This window comes from Colobus angolensis, unplaced genomic scaffold, assembly GCF_000951035.1.
Source record: "Colobus angolensis palliatus isolate OR3802 unplaced genomic scaffold, Cang.pa_1.0 Scaffold8, whole genome shotgun sequence".
In the NCBI taxonomy this organism is placed as follows: domain Eukaryota; kingdom Metazoa; phylum Chordata; class Mammalia; order Primates; family Cercopithecidae; genus Colobus; species Colobus angolensis.
The window spans coordinates 4,399,987-4,412,368 of NW_012121820.1; the positions used below are offsets into that span (position 1 = coordinate 4,399,987).

Here is a 12,382-nt window from a genome sequence, read left to right on the forward strand (position 1 = left end):
TCTCGATCTCCTGACCTCGTGATCCGCCCGTCTCGGCCTCCCAAAGTGCTGGGATTACAGGCTTGAGCCACCGCGCCCGGCCTTATTTTTTAAATACAGTGGAGTTACAGCAGATGTACATTCCACTTATGCCAAGTCAATTAAAGCATTTTGGACCAAAAATAAAAAGAAGTAAATGATAATAATAGTGCGAATATTTTGTCTGCCTGAGCTTATGGCTGAACTGGGAGACTGGGAGCAGTAAAGGCACTGTTCCCTGGGGGAATGGGAGGTGGCTTGAGTCCTAGGTACTTCTCAGAGTGTAGATCCTCGCTGTACTGAGTGCTTCTTTTATTGAAAGAAATGTACACTTGGCCTCCACACAGAAACTACTTTATCTGGAGCTCGTGAAGAAAAAGAGGATGGGCATCGTGGCTCATGCATGTAATCCCCACACTTTGGGAGGCCAAGGCAGGAGGATGGCTTGAGTCCAAGAATTCAAGACCAGCCTGGGCAACAAAGTGAGACTCCATCTCTAAAAAAATAAAATAATTAGCCGGGTGTGGTGGCACACGCCTATAGTCCCAGCTACTCAGGAGACTGAGGCAGGAGGATTGCTTGAGCCCAGGAGTTCAAGGCTGCAATGAGCTATGATTGCACCAGTGTACTCCAGCTTGGGAGATAGAGTATGACCCTGTCTCCAAAAAAAAAAGAAAAAAAGGAAAATATATCATTCTATCACTGGGCATTGGAGAGAAGCTAGCTGCAGCAGTTAGTGAAAGAGAGCATGCCAGTCCCAACGTGGTACCTCTTTGATGAATTTCAAGGGTGACTACTTTTATTCCTTCTAAAGAAAATGACGACCGCACACTGTTTTGGTCAAATGTGCTGCTTCAGAAGTTAGCTTCAATGTTAACAGCTACAGCCTAGCATGTTGAGGACAGGGTGGGACCGCTATAAAGGCAAACAATGGGGCACACAACTTTCAAAGGACCAGAACAACCTTCCAAGTTCCCATTCCTCAGGCTGCCAAAATGTGTCTGAATCCCCACTCTACTACATGTTGTCAAGTTCTATCATCTGTCTAAGCCCCAGTTGCCTCAAATGTAAGACAGTACCTCTTCAAAGGCTAGTATGAGGATTACATAAAACAACACACATGAAACACACAGTACAGTGCCTGGTACTGACAGCTGTTAAACTAATTTTTTTAAATGATAGTAAAACACACCATAAGCAACATTAAGAGACAATTTGGCAAAAATAATTTGAAACTTGTATCAGAAAAAGGGTTTCTAGTACATAAGAGCTCCTCCAAACCAATAAAAAAGGGGCCAACAATCAACAGAAAATGAGCAACAATTATGGAGTTCATAGAGAAGAAAACAGAAGTGGTGCTTTAATGTATGAAAAACTATTCAATTTGACTCGTAATTTGAAAATTCCAAGTTAGAATTAGTCCAAAGTTGTATTTCATCTAAAAAGATCATGTAAACAGCTATAAATTTAATAGATAGCAATGTGGAAATATTTAAAAATGGCAAATTCACTTATCCACTGATTCCAGTACATTTTTAGGAATTTATTACATAAATTCACAAATGACATGCGTATTGGGTTATTCAATGCAGTATCGCTCCTAACTGCAAAAGATTAGAAATAATATAAATGTCAGTTAAGAGCAACTCAAGCAATAAAAGCATGTCTACAAACTGGAATAATAGACAACAGTATAAAAGAATGTGAAAGCTCCTTATGTATTGATTTTGAATGATCTCTAAAATACATTAACTGAAAAAAGAATAAGGCATAGTATACCATAATTTGTAAAAGAAGAAAATTCATATGTACTATGTATGTAAGTATGTGAATGTATATGTGTATGTACTTGCCTGCATATGGATAAAATGACTCTGGAAAGGTACAGAGAAACAGGTAACCTTGGCTGCTGCAGAGAACTGGCAGACTGAGGCATAGGGCAGAAGGTGGCTTTTGATGTTTTTACCCTTTTGTGTCTTCTGAATATATGAATCACATAAACATGTTATTTATTTAAAACAAATTAAAAAGTGGCCTTACTTGCGTATGGTCTACCCTTCCAGCTGTCATCTGTTGGGTTAGAGAGCTGGCTCTGGCCTCTCTCAGAGGGATTTTTATCTATGCTGCTTAAAGACTGGCGGTCCAGATCCACATCCTAAACGTAAACCAGAGGGAAACACAATGCTCACTTTTCTTCATCACAATTTGGGCAGAGATGTGCCTGTTTTAATACAGCTGGTCCAGCCTGTATTTAAGTGCCTTGCTTAGCTCAAAATAAAATTATACCACATGCTTAATGTAGCATGCCTCACAGGCTGCAATGGAGAGATTAAGAATTTAAATTACTTCTCCTCCCATTAAAATTTCATATTTTCCTATTCCAACCCAGAGGACATTTATCTACATATTAGGATTTAACAATAAGAGTGACAAATTTTTTATGCGATCAAGTTCAAAGATAAATTACTAGTGCAGTAACTAGTTTTTTAAAAAGTTGACAGCAGGCCAGGCACGGTGGCTCATGCCTGTAATCCCAGCACTTTGGGAGGTCGAGGCAGGCGGATCACCTGAGGTCAGGAGTTCAAGACCAGCCTGGTCAACATGGCGAAACCCCATCTCTGCTAAAAATACAAAAATTAGCTGGGCATGGTGGCGGGCACCTGGAATCCCAGCTACTTGGCAGGAGGCTGAGGCATGAGAATCGCTTGAACCCAGGAGACAGAGGTTGCAGTGAGCTGAGATTGGGCTGCTGCACTCCAGCCTGGGGACAGAGAGACTGTCTCGACAAAAATAAAATAAAATAAAAAAATAAAAAACTTAACAGCAGAAGACAGTTGCTGTATCCCAAATGCTTTTTAAAATCTAATGGTCTTAGAGTCATTTATCTTAGAGTCATAACCAAAGTATTTAAAAGTGAGATTTGAATTAGAACTTCTTTATGTGGACTCACACAAAAAGTAAGAACTACCACTTCTTTGGTGAAGAGGAAAGCACTATTAATTTAGGAAGGCAACAAACAAGCACAGTTACACCAAAGCACTGTTTACAATGTTGAAATCCTAGAACTAACCTGAGAGTCTGGTAAGGGAGAAGTAAAGAAATTATAATACTATGCAGCCACTGAAAAGGCTGCTCTCAAAGAATAGTTTAAAATATGGAAAAACGCTTACATGTTGTTATATGCTAAATGATCCCTCATTTCAAATGTGGCTGGCTTTCCTAGGCAGGCACAGTCACAGAAAGCGGCAGCTAAAATGTAAACTGCTTTTTACTTGGTGAGGTTACTTACTTGCTTAATGCTTTTCTGGATTTTCTAAAAAATATATTATGAATATATATTATTTTTAGATTTTATAACTTTTTTACTCACTTCCCATTAAAAAAAAGTACAAACTATACAGGCTTACTGATCTTTTACTAAGATAGAACAAAGAAAAGACAACCAAAGAAGAACCCCAAATCCTACCAAATGCTTTTCTGATGAATCTTCCTCCATTCCTACAGGTCTCCATGTCAGCAAACTTCAGAAAAAGAAAGAGAAAAAAAATTATCAATGTGAAAGGCAATCAGGAGCTTTAAGACATCCAATGCACATGGAGATAAACGGGAACAACTGCATGAACACTTACACATGTGGGATGGTTGTTTTGAAAATATCCAACATACAGTTGCAGGTTTCATCCCAGACTTCAGGACTGAATTTCTCTCCATTGGATATTACTAAGTTTTCTAAGCAATTTGTACCTGATCGCGCCAACTGTTCGTTATCTGTAAAATAAAGCAGTATCTATCATTAAACTTCTACTGCTATTTTGATGCCAACCAGGTCTCAAATACTGTATATTGTGAGTTGGAGACAGCAACTGGTGAGTTTCTAGGCTTTTAATTAATGAAGCCATGCTACAGACAGTATTAAATTTTTCATTAAAAATTTTTTGACGAGATAAAATTGTTTATCATAGTTTTATTGCTAAAGAAAGGAGGTCAACATTTTGCTACTTTAAGTGGCTCATGTATGAAAAATGGTAATAGAAGAGAGAAAATACTAGACCACGTTTTCAGAAATTTGGTCACTCATACGCTACATTTCCAATTTTTGCCATTTGAACAATATCAAATACTTTGTCATTTATTTTAAAATTAAGTCACTTTTTCAAAAGTGTAACTAAATTTAGCCTTGCCCTAAGCCAAAATTACCTACGGAATCCAGGTCTAATGTGCCAGCTGGGTATTCTTCCTGACAAACTCTAAAATAAACACACAACTACTCAAATGAAAAATGTCTCTTGATGAAGCTGTTGATCTTGACTGAAACAGTACATTTTAAAAACATTTTACTGGAGAAAATTTCAAACATACAAAAGTAAAAAGAACAGTATAATACATGAAGGTACATCTTGTAGAATGCAAAAATAACTATATCCCATCTTTAAGAAATGCTTTATGAACTGACTTAGGGGGGACTGTTTTTATATTGTAATTAAAACACACACATTTCACCAACTAAATTATACATTGTACTCCTTGGCACTACATCCATTCTTTTAAATACTGAAAAAACTAACCTCTCATTAAGGACTATGTAAGAAAAATGATGCCTAGAGGCTTAAAGAGTACCTTGTTTTACGCACCACTGCAATTGTGCAAAAACATCAGAAAGAAGAACTTCATTCAGAGCTTCATAAAACTGGGTAAAAACATCACAAATAGCATAAAGTGCGTGATTGCAGGTTGTTGTCATCCACTCAGATTTCTGGGAAAACAAAAAGATAACACTTAAAAGCTATTCTCCCTGCAGTGAGATGGGCACTCTTGTACTCCTGGGAAAACTGTTGTAGAAAGCAATTTGGTGATATGTATCAATAAGACATCTTAAAAATGTTAACACAATCATATGCACAGAGGATATACACAGGGATATTTATAAAATTATGGTAGTGATGCCAAAAGTGGAAGCCAGAAGTGAAAAAAAAAAAAAAGGATAGATTTGGTTACTTAAAAGCTAAATTTTCCAAAATGAAAAGGAAATAAAAATAATAAAGTGGGCAAATCATCTGCAACTCATGTAAGCATATGCTACATTATTTATATATTTAAAAATGCATAAATCAATAGGTGAAAGATGAATAACCTAGTAGATGAGCTAAGAGTAATTCACAAAAGAAGAATTCATAAAAGGCAACTCTTAAGAATGATCAATCCTATGAGAGAAAATATGCCAACTCACTAGCAGTTTGAAACACTTTTTCAATGTGATACATTTGGCTTATCAAATTAGCAATGACTAAAACAAATTAAAATGAGAAGACCTAGAATGAATATGGAGAAACAGGAACTCTCATGCATTGTTGACAGAAGTATAAATGGCTACAGAGATATCTGCAGGTCAGCTTAGTGGTACGTATCAAAAGGCTTAGTAATATGCAGGCCCCAAACCTGGCCATTTGTCTTTAAAGAGGAAAACACCACTACAAGTACAAGTGTGGCTGCAAAAAATGTTCATTTCAGTGCTGTCCAGAAAAACTGGAAGCAAGCCTAAATGTTCATGAGCTGTGGAACATCCACAGCTAAGACTATTTTGTAGCCATTATTAAAACAACATTGTAGAAGAATGGCTGGGTGTGGTGGCTCACACCTGTAATTCCTGCACTTTGGAGGCTGAGGCGGGTGGATCACTTGAGGTCAGGAGTTTGAGACCAACCTGGCCAACATGGTGAAATCCTGTCTCTACTTAAATTACAAAAATTAGCTGGGTATGGTGGCATGAGCCTGTAGTCCCAGCTACTTGGAAGGCTGAGGCAGGAGAATTGCTTAACTTAGGAGATGGAGGTTGCAGTGAGCTGAGATTGCACCACTGCGCTCCAGCCTGGGCAACAGAGCAAGACTCTGCCTCAAAAAAATGAAACAAAACAAAGGAACAAACAAACAAACAAACAAACCATTCTAGAAGAAAAGTTATGGCTATGGAAAAATACTCATGTATTAAGTTTAAGAAGTAGTTTACATATGTGTGTTGGAATTCTATTTTCATAGAAGAAAAAAAGGTGGATCACAAAATACATGTGTGGGTGGACACACAGATGAAAGTCTTAACAGTGGCTGCCTATGAAAAACTGCAACTGTGGGTGTTTACATTTTTCTTTCTTTTTGTCTGTGTTCTGTAGTTCTATTTGTTTTATAATGAGGAAAAACATATTTAAATTTAAAAAGATTAGAAAACTCCATCTATACTATGACCTCAACCGTATTTATTTATTTAAGAGATTGGGTCTCACTATGTTGCCTAAGTTGGTCTCAAACTCCTGGCCTCAAGTAATCCTCCCACCTCACCTTCCCAAAATGCTGGGATTATAGGCATGAGTCATTGTGTCTGGTCTCTGAACCATATTTAAACCATGCAGAAGACTGAGAAAAATTCGCAAAAACATTAATTCTAATTTTGGATGGTAAAAGGAATAATTTTTTTTGTATTTGCCTAATATTCCATATTAAGCATATGTCACTTTTATGTTGGGGTGAGGGAAGGAATGTTGTTCCCAAAAGAAATAAAAAAGATACTTTTCCATCTAAAAATCTTGAGCCTAGAATACCCTTTCGCTATCCCTGAACCTCTAAGGGACAAATAAAAACATCTACAGGCATCAAACATCCTTTTAAAAAAAAGGCCTAATATTCAACATCATCTCCAAATGCAACTTCATTAAAAACCCTTAAGGGAGCAGAGACATTCCCCTTTCTGACTGCTCAGAGGTTAATATGAACAAAACAACTACAATGACCAGTCAGGAGCCCTGCTGAACTGAAAGGTGCAATGCCTGAGGGCCAAGCGGCAGACCACAGAGATGTGTTTCCTCTCATTCTTCTGAACATGGGAAGAGTCACTCAGGACTAGCTGATATTGGTAGGAGAATATCAGAAAGGTGTTTCCATTTTTAAAACCTTAAGTTGCTCAGTATTTAAGAACTCTGGGTAGACGATGACGCAGCCCCTAGAGGCAAATATAGGCCAGAAAGGCTTTCCTCTCCATTATACCCAGGGCAGTGCTGTAGTTTTCACCCACCTCTGACTGTTGCTCAGGGAGTTTCATATTGTCAAAAATCCGAAACACAATTCTGAACAGGTCTTGCCACCAGTGTTTTTCAAAGGTGTGGCCATAGCTCTTCATGATCTCAAACATGACTGTGAGTCCCCTGGAGGAAACAAAGTCAGGCACAGAAGAGAGAATGGTGGAGAAGAGAACAACAGAGAAAAGAGTGGGGTCAGGTAAGCAAGTGACTGAGGTTCATTTCAGTGATGTAAGGGGCCACCACACGGGTACATGGTTACCTTGTTCGTACATCTAACTTGCATCTATTAATGATGCAGGAGAGTTCGAATAAGATGGGGAACCAGCCTCGGACCCAGACTCTGTCACCAGGAGCTACATTCATGTCATCACTTGTGTATTCTTGTAGCACCTATGATGAAAATCACATCTCAGGTGTAAACTACTCATGCAAAAGGAAGGAACTGAAAAGGAACTATATACCGATTAAGGCCCCACACAGTTTTCTCTCCCAAAAATCTCCATTCGTACAGTGGGAACAGACTGCACAAAGACATTATCTGTCCCAAAGGGCATATGAGCAGCTTCCCAGTACAAACCTATGGACCTCTGCGGGTTTTAGAACAAGTTGAAGGGGGCAGATCACAAGAGTCCTGGGGGTGGGAGGTGTTATACTAAGAAGAGCTCTAAAGGTCAAATGGTATTGACAAAATATCCAGGATAATTCATTATCTTAGGTCTTTCTGGAATGTTACTGTAATACATATTACTTAAAATAACACCCGCAGCTACTATTGGACTGAGTGCTTGCTATGGGCCAGGCACTGTTAAAAGTTCTTTTCACGGATTAACAATTCTCACAAGGATTCCAGTAGAAACAATGGTCCTGGGTTATAGATGAATTAAGTGAGGCATCAAGAGCTTCAGAAAGCTGCTCAAGGTCATGCAGCTAGGACCTGGCAGTCTTTCTACAGTCTGCATGTATAGACCTACTCTCTGCTCTATTTCTGGGATTTTGACTCCTCTGCTCTGTAACCACTCTTGAAGTGGTACTGAAATTTCTTTAGCAACTCTCGTTATCTAATGTTAGGCAATTTCTCTCTGTGCTTTGGTTAACTCTCCTGTACAATGGGATATAATTATGTCTCATAGGTCTGACGTGCGGACTAAATGAATCAACATACAGAAAATATCTAGAATGGTGCCCAACAAGTACTAAGTGCTCAATCAACATTGGCTCCCATTATCATCACATCTTAGTGAGCTGTTGTAAGGGATGAGACATATCACCTTAGAGGTTTATAGCTCTTTCTGTAAAGGATACTTAAGTAGAGATCTACACAGGACATCATAGTTTAGACGGACTTGTTTTCACCCTATTTCAGTGTTTTGGGACTCTGTCATTTAAATCAAATAGGCCTCTTCAGAAAGATGAGACACATCAAAAAAAACCCCATGATTTTCAGGGGAAAACAAAAGGTGATTTTTAAATATGATTTCTCAGGCACATTACACAGACATAATGCCATTTCCTAAAAGGGAGGTTTGTTTTCTTTCAAATAGAAAGGTCTAGCTTCTTGAGCTTTGCCAAAATACAAAAGCTAAAATACAACTAACTTCTACAAAAACAATCTGTAGAATACCATAGGTTCAGTATGAATAAAATACAGAATTTCACATATACCAGATAATGAAAAGGCCTAACTCCCTGCCATGGCAGCATTTTGAAATAAACACCTAATTTAGGGCAAACATACATTTCTAAAAGAGAAGCTGGAAAGCTCTTTGTTAGAAGCAAGAATTTCTGCTTCATGAGCTTTTCTTTTCCCTTCACTGCCCATCTGAGTAAGGTGGGGAAAAACGAACCCGAGGCCTCTCAGAGACGTATTTGCCACAGAAGCGGATGAGCCGAATCGCTTCCATGCTCGTGTCAGGGAAAGCGGCGTTGCAGGCGAACTCTGATAAGCACTTCACAGCATCCTGAAAGGAATCGATGGCTGCAGGAAAATGGTGCTGGAAAATAGTTGCTGGGGGAACACAAGGCACATTTATCGTAAGACCAGGATTTAGAAATGGGGATGAAAACATGCACGTGCGAGCGCACGCGCGCACAAACACATACACACATATATCAGAGATAATTAACTGTGAAAATCTAAGGAAAGCATGTCAGTATCTTTGGAAGACAGTTTTTCTTATTAAATTACTCAGGAATGAATGTACTGGGTACAGCTTGGGCTAGACAATCTTCCTGAGCTCAAGCAATGATATAAAGACCCAAATATCCATTCATTCAACATTTATTGAATGCCAACTATGTGCAAAGACGAGTCGATGCCTACAAATTTCCATAGAGATGAAGTAAACATCTTGTTACATGCTCGCAGGCAGAACCCAGGACTCCTGGTCAGTCCAGAGGAGGGGGACACTGCACTAACGCTGGGCTGGACTGCCCGAGTGCAAGTCCTGGTTCCACTACATCCAAACTGTGTATCCTCAGGCAAGCTGTTATATTTATTTTTCTGTGCCTCAATTTCCTCTTTAGTAACATGGGGGAAATAATGGGATAGTGTGTTCTCATTATTCATGAGAGTTACATTCTACAAAGTTGCCATAAACACTGAATTCAAGAATACTGAACCAGGGCTCTTAGGGAAAACATGGAGATAGGGAGCTGGATGCCTGCAAGTCTCTGGTCAGAACATTTTCATCAGCCCATCAAGACATAACCTTGTTGTATGTGTGTTCCTGCTAAAAAGACACCTTATTTAATAGATATTGTTGATTCATTAACACTGAACTCACAGCCAATAGCACTGTAACTCATTCTTAAAGGAAGCTCATATAACACACGTATTTTTTCCATAAGACACATCACAGTCTTTCTGCACGTAGAACACTACCCAGCATTCAGCACTATGCTTGGGGGACATTTTAAACAGTGAAATAAATCACCAACAAAAAGCACAAAAATGTAAAAAAACATGGCACTTGATAGGCCACAGAAAGCACACTTGTTTATGTCATGACAGCTCAAACAAGAAGGCAGGGCACCACCTTCTTCCACCACAATGGGGAATGTGCGCCTCGGGTGACTCAAGTTTTTGCTGTTCTATGCATGCACACGTTGGCAAATGACCACAAAAGCACCATGAGTACTGGTTGTGGAGTTATTAATGTATATACATTTTAGTGAGTACATACATGGAATCCACCAATAATGAGGACTGACTGTACTTCTTTTATAGTCATTAGAGTGGCCTTGGGATTGATTTGACTTTCAAATTTCATCTGGCTTGAAATAACATTCACATTTATCTGCTGGACCCAAACTGACTGATAACAGTAAAGGCCAAATATTTAGAGAAGGCAAGGAGAAAGTCAAAACAGAGTTAAGATGAAGATTAATATACATCAAGTGCTTATAACACTGCCTGGCACATTACTATATCACAGTAGAGCCAAGGTAGGGAAGCCCCTGTAGGTAGTAAAATAGACAGCAAGTAAGTAACACCCTTCTAGACGTGCAGGTGGGACATTAGTAGGGAGGGAACAGAGCCACTTACTGACAATGTGGCAAGTGGTCTGGAAGGCCAGCTCCACAATGTTCCCGTCATGATCAGAGGCTGCCTGGTGGAACACGGCAAAGATGTTCTTCCAGCCTGAACGGATGTTGGCTGCCTGGGAGTTCACCATCTGGGCAATGCAGCGGATCACCATGTCCCGGATGGTGGGAGACCTGAGGAAGGAATGGGATGGCCATATCATCTGTACTATGCAGAATGGGAAGAGAAATGAACATAGCTCATTCCTTAGAAGCAGCACTTAAACATTTCTTATAGCACATAGCAATCCACATTTGGGCTCTGCCCCATTTCCTCCGACTTCCATTCCAAACCTAGCATGCTGCACAGAGCTACAACCACCATCCTGTAATCACGAAACAATAAACTCAAGGTTGAAAAGGTGACCCTCTGAATGGAAGAACAAAAGGAAAAAGCCTGGGTCTCAAATAGTCTCTATCCAGGCCATGGAACCAAAGTTGAATGCTTGCCTCTGACTTCTTTCTTGTTACGAAAACAATAAATAGCCTTGCGGTTTAAGTCACTGCTGGTCAGTTTTTCTGGCCAAAAACATTTCAAATAATATAATTCTGCCACCTAGAGATAATCATTACTAAATTCTTGTGTGTATCTTCTTAGATTTTGGGGCAGGGATATACCTATATGATAAACGCATGTATGTGGACTGGAGCACATATATATAATTTAAGGTGCAATGTTTGCCTAAATTATTATAAAGCAAAACTTGAAGATAGAGAAAATGGCTGATTTTCTGGAACAGCTGCAATTGTCTCACAACCTGTGAAGACATACGATTATGGAGGAACCTTATCTCACAAACAGCAAGAAGGAAAGCTATATAAGCCTATAACTTCAATAGTACTAGTTTTAAAAATCAGTACAGTAGCCTTGGGATTGCAGGTTTGACTTTCGATTTTTTTCTTTTTTTTTTGAAACAAGGTCTTACTCTGTTGCCCAGGCTGGAATGCAGTAGAGCGACCTCGACTCTGCAACCTCTGTCTCCCAGGCTCATGACTTTCAAATTTTATCTGGCTTAGAATGACATTCATGTTTGTCTTCCAGGCTCACACTAACCAATAATAGGAAAGGCCATATAGAGAAGGCAAGGAGAAAGTCAAAACAGTTAAAAATTAGCTGAAAGTTCACAAACTAAACATGTCACCTGCAGATAACAAAGGACTGACTACACAACATAAGTCACTTCCATATATAATAAAAATGAATTCATGGTTGTCTCCCCATGGAGAATAAAGCAACTTTTTGACAAAACTATATTTATTATGTTTTTTGCCTGATTGTTAAAAGTAAGATAGGATGATAGTAAAAGTTTTGGAAAATGTAGAAAAAGGATGATAAAAAAAAATTTGCCTGGGCGCGGGGGTTCACACCTGTAATCCCAGCACTTTGGGAGGCCGAAGCAGGTGGATCACTTGAGGTCAGAAGTTCAATACCAGCCTGGCCAACCATGGTGAAACCCCGTCTCTACTAAAAATACAAAAATTAGCCGGACATAGCGGTGCACGCCTGTAATCCCAGCTATTTGGGAGGCTGAGGGAGGAAAATAGCCTGACCTGAGAGGCAGATATTGTAGTGAGCCGAGACTGCACAACTGCACTCCAGCCAGGGCAAGACATCTCAAAAAAAAAAAAAAAAAAAAAAAAAAAAAAAAAATCCTTTACATGATATATGGTATTTCACATGGAAAGATACATTTAACTATCCCTATTATATTGTC

General features: G+C 39.1%; 1 protein-coding gene across 1 annotated transcript in view; it reads right to left on the bottom strand.

Annotated features, from left to right (window-relative positions):
* ARFGEF2 (ADP-ribosylation factor guanine nucleotide-exchange factor 2 (brefeldin A-inhibited)) overlaps positions 1–12,382 on the bottom strand; it is a 104,998-nt gene that overhangs the window by 16,865 nt on the left and 75,751 nt on the right. The window contains exons 27-34 of the mRNA XM_011929190.1: positions 10,630–10,831; positions 8,930–9,090; positions 7,345–7,475; positions 7,079–7,208; positions 4,636–4,771; positions 3,648–3,786; positions 3,485–3,539; positions 2,059–2,173 (exon numbers count right to left, since the gene is read on the bottom strand). Of these exons, the coding sequence (XP_011784580.1) occupies positions 2,059–2,173; positions 3,485–3,539; positions 3,648–3,786; positions 4,636–4,771; positions 7,079–7,208; positions 7,345–7,475; positions 8,930–9,090; positions 10,630–10,831 (1,069 nt within the window). The remainder of the gene's footprint in view (positions 1–2,058; positions 2,174–3,484; positions 3,540–3,647; positions 3,787–4,635; positions 4,772–7,078; positions 7,209–7,344; positions 7,476–8,929; positions 9,091–10,629; positions 10,832–12,382) is intronic.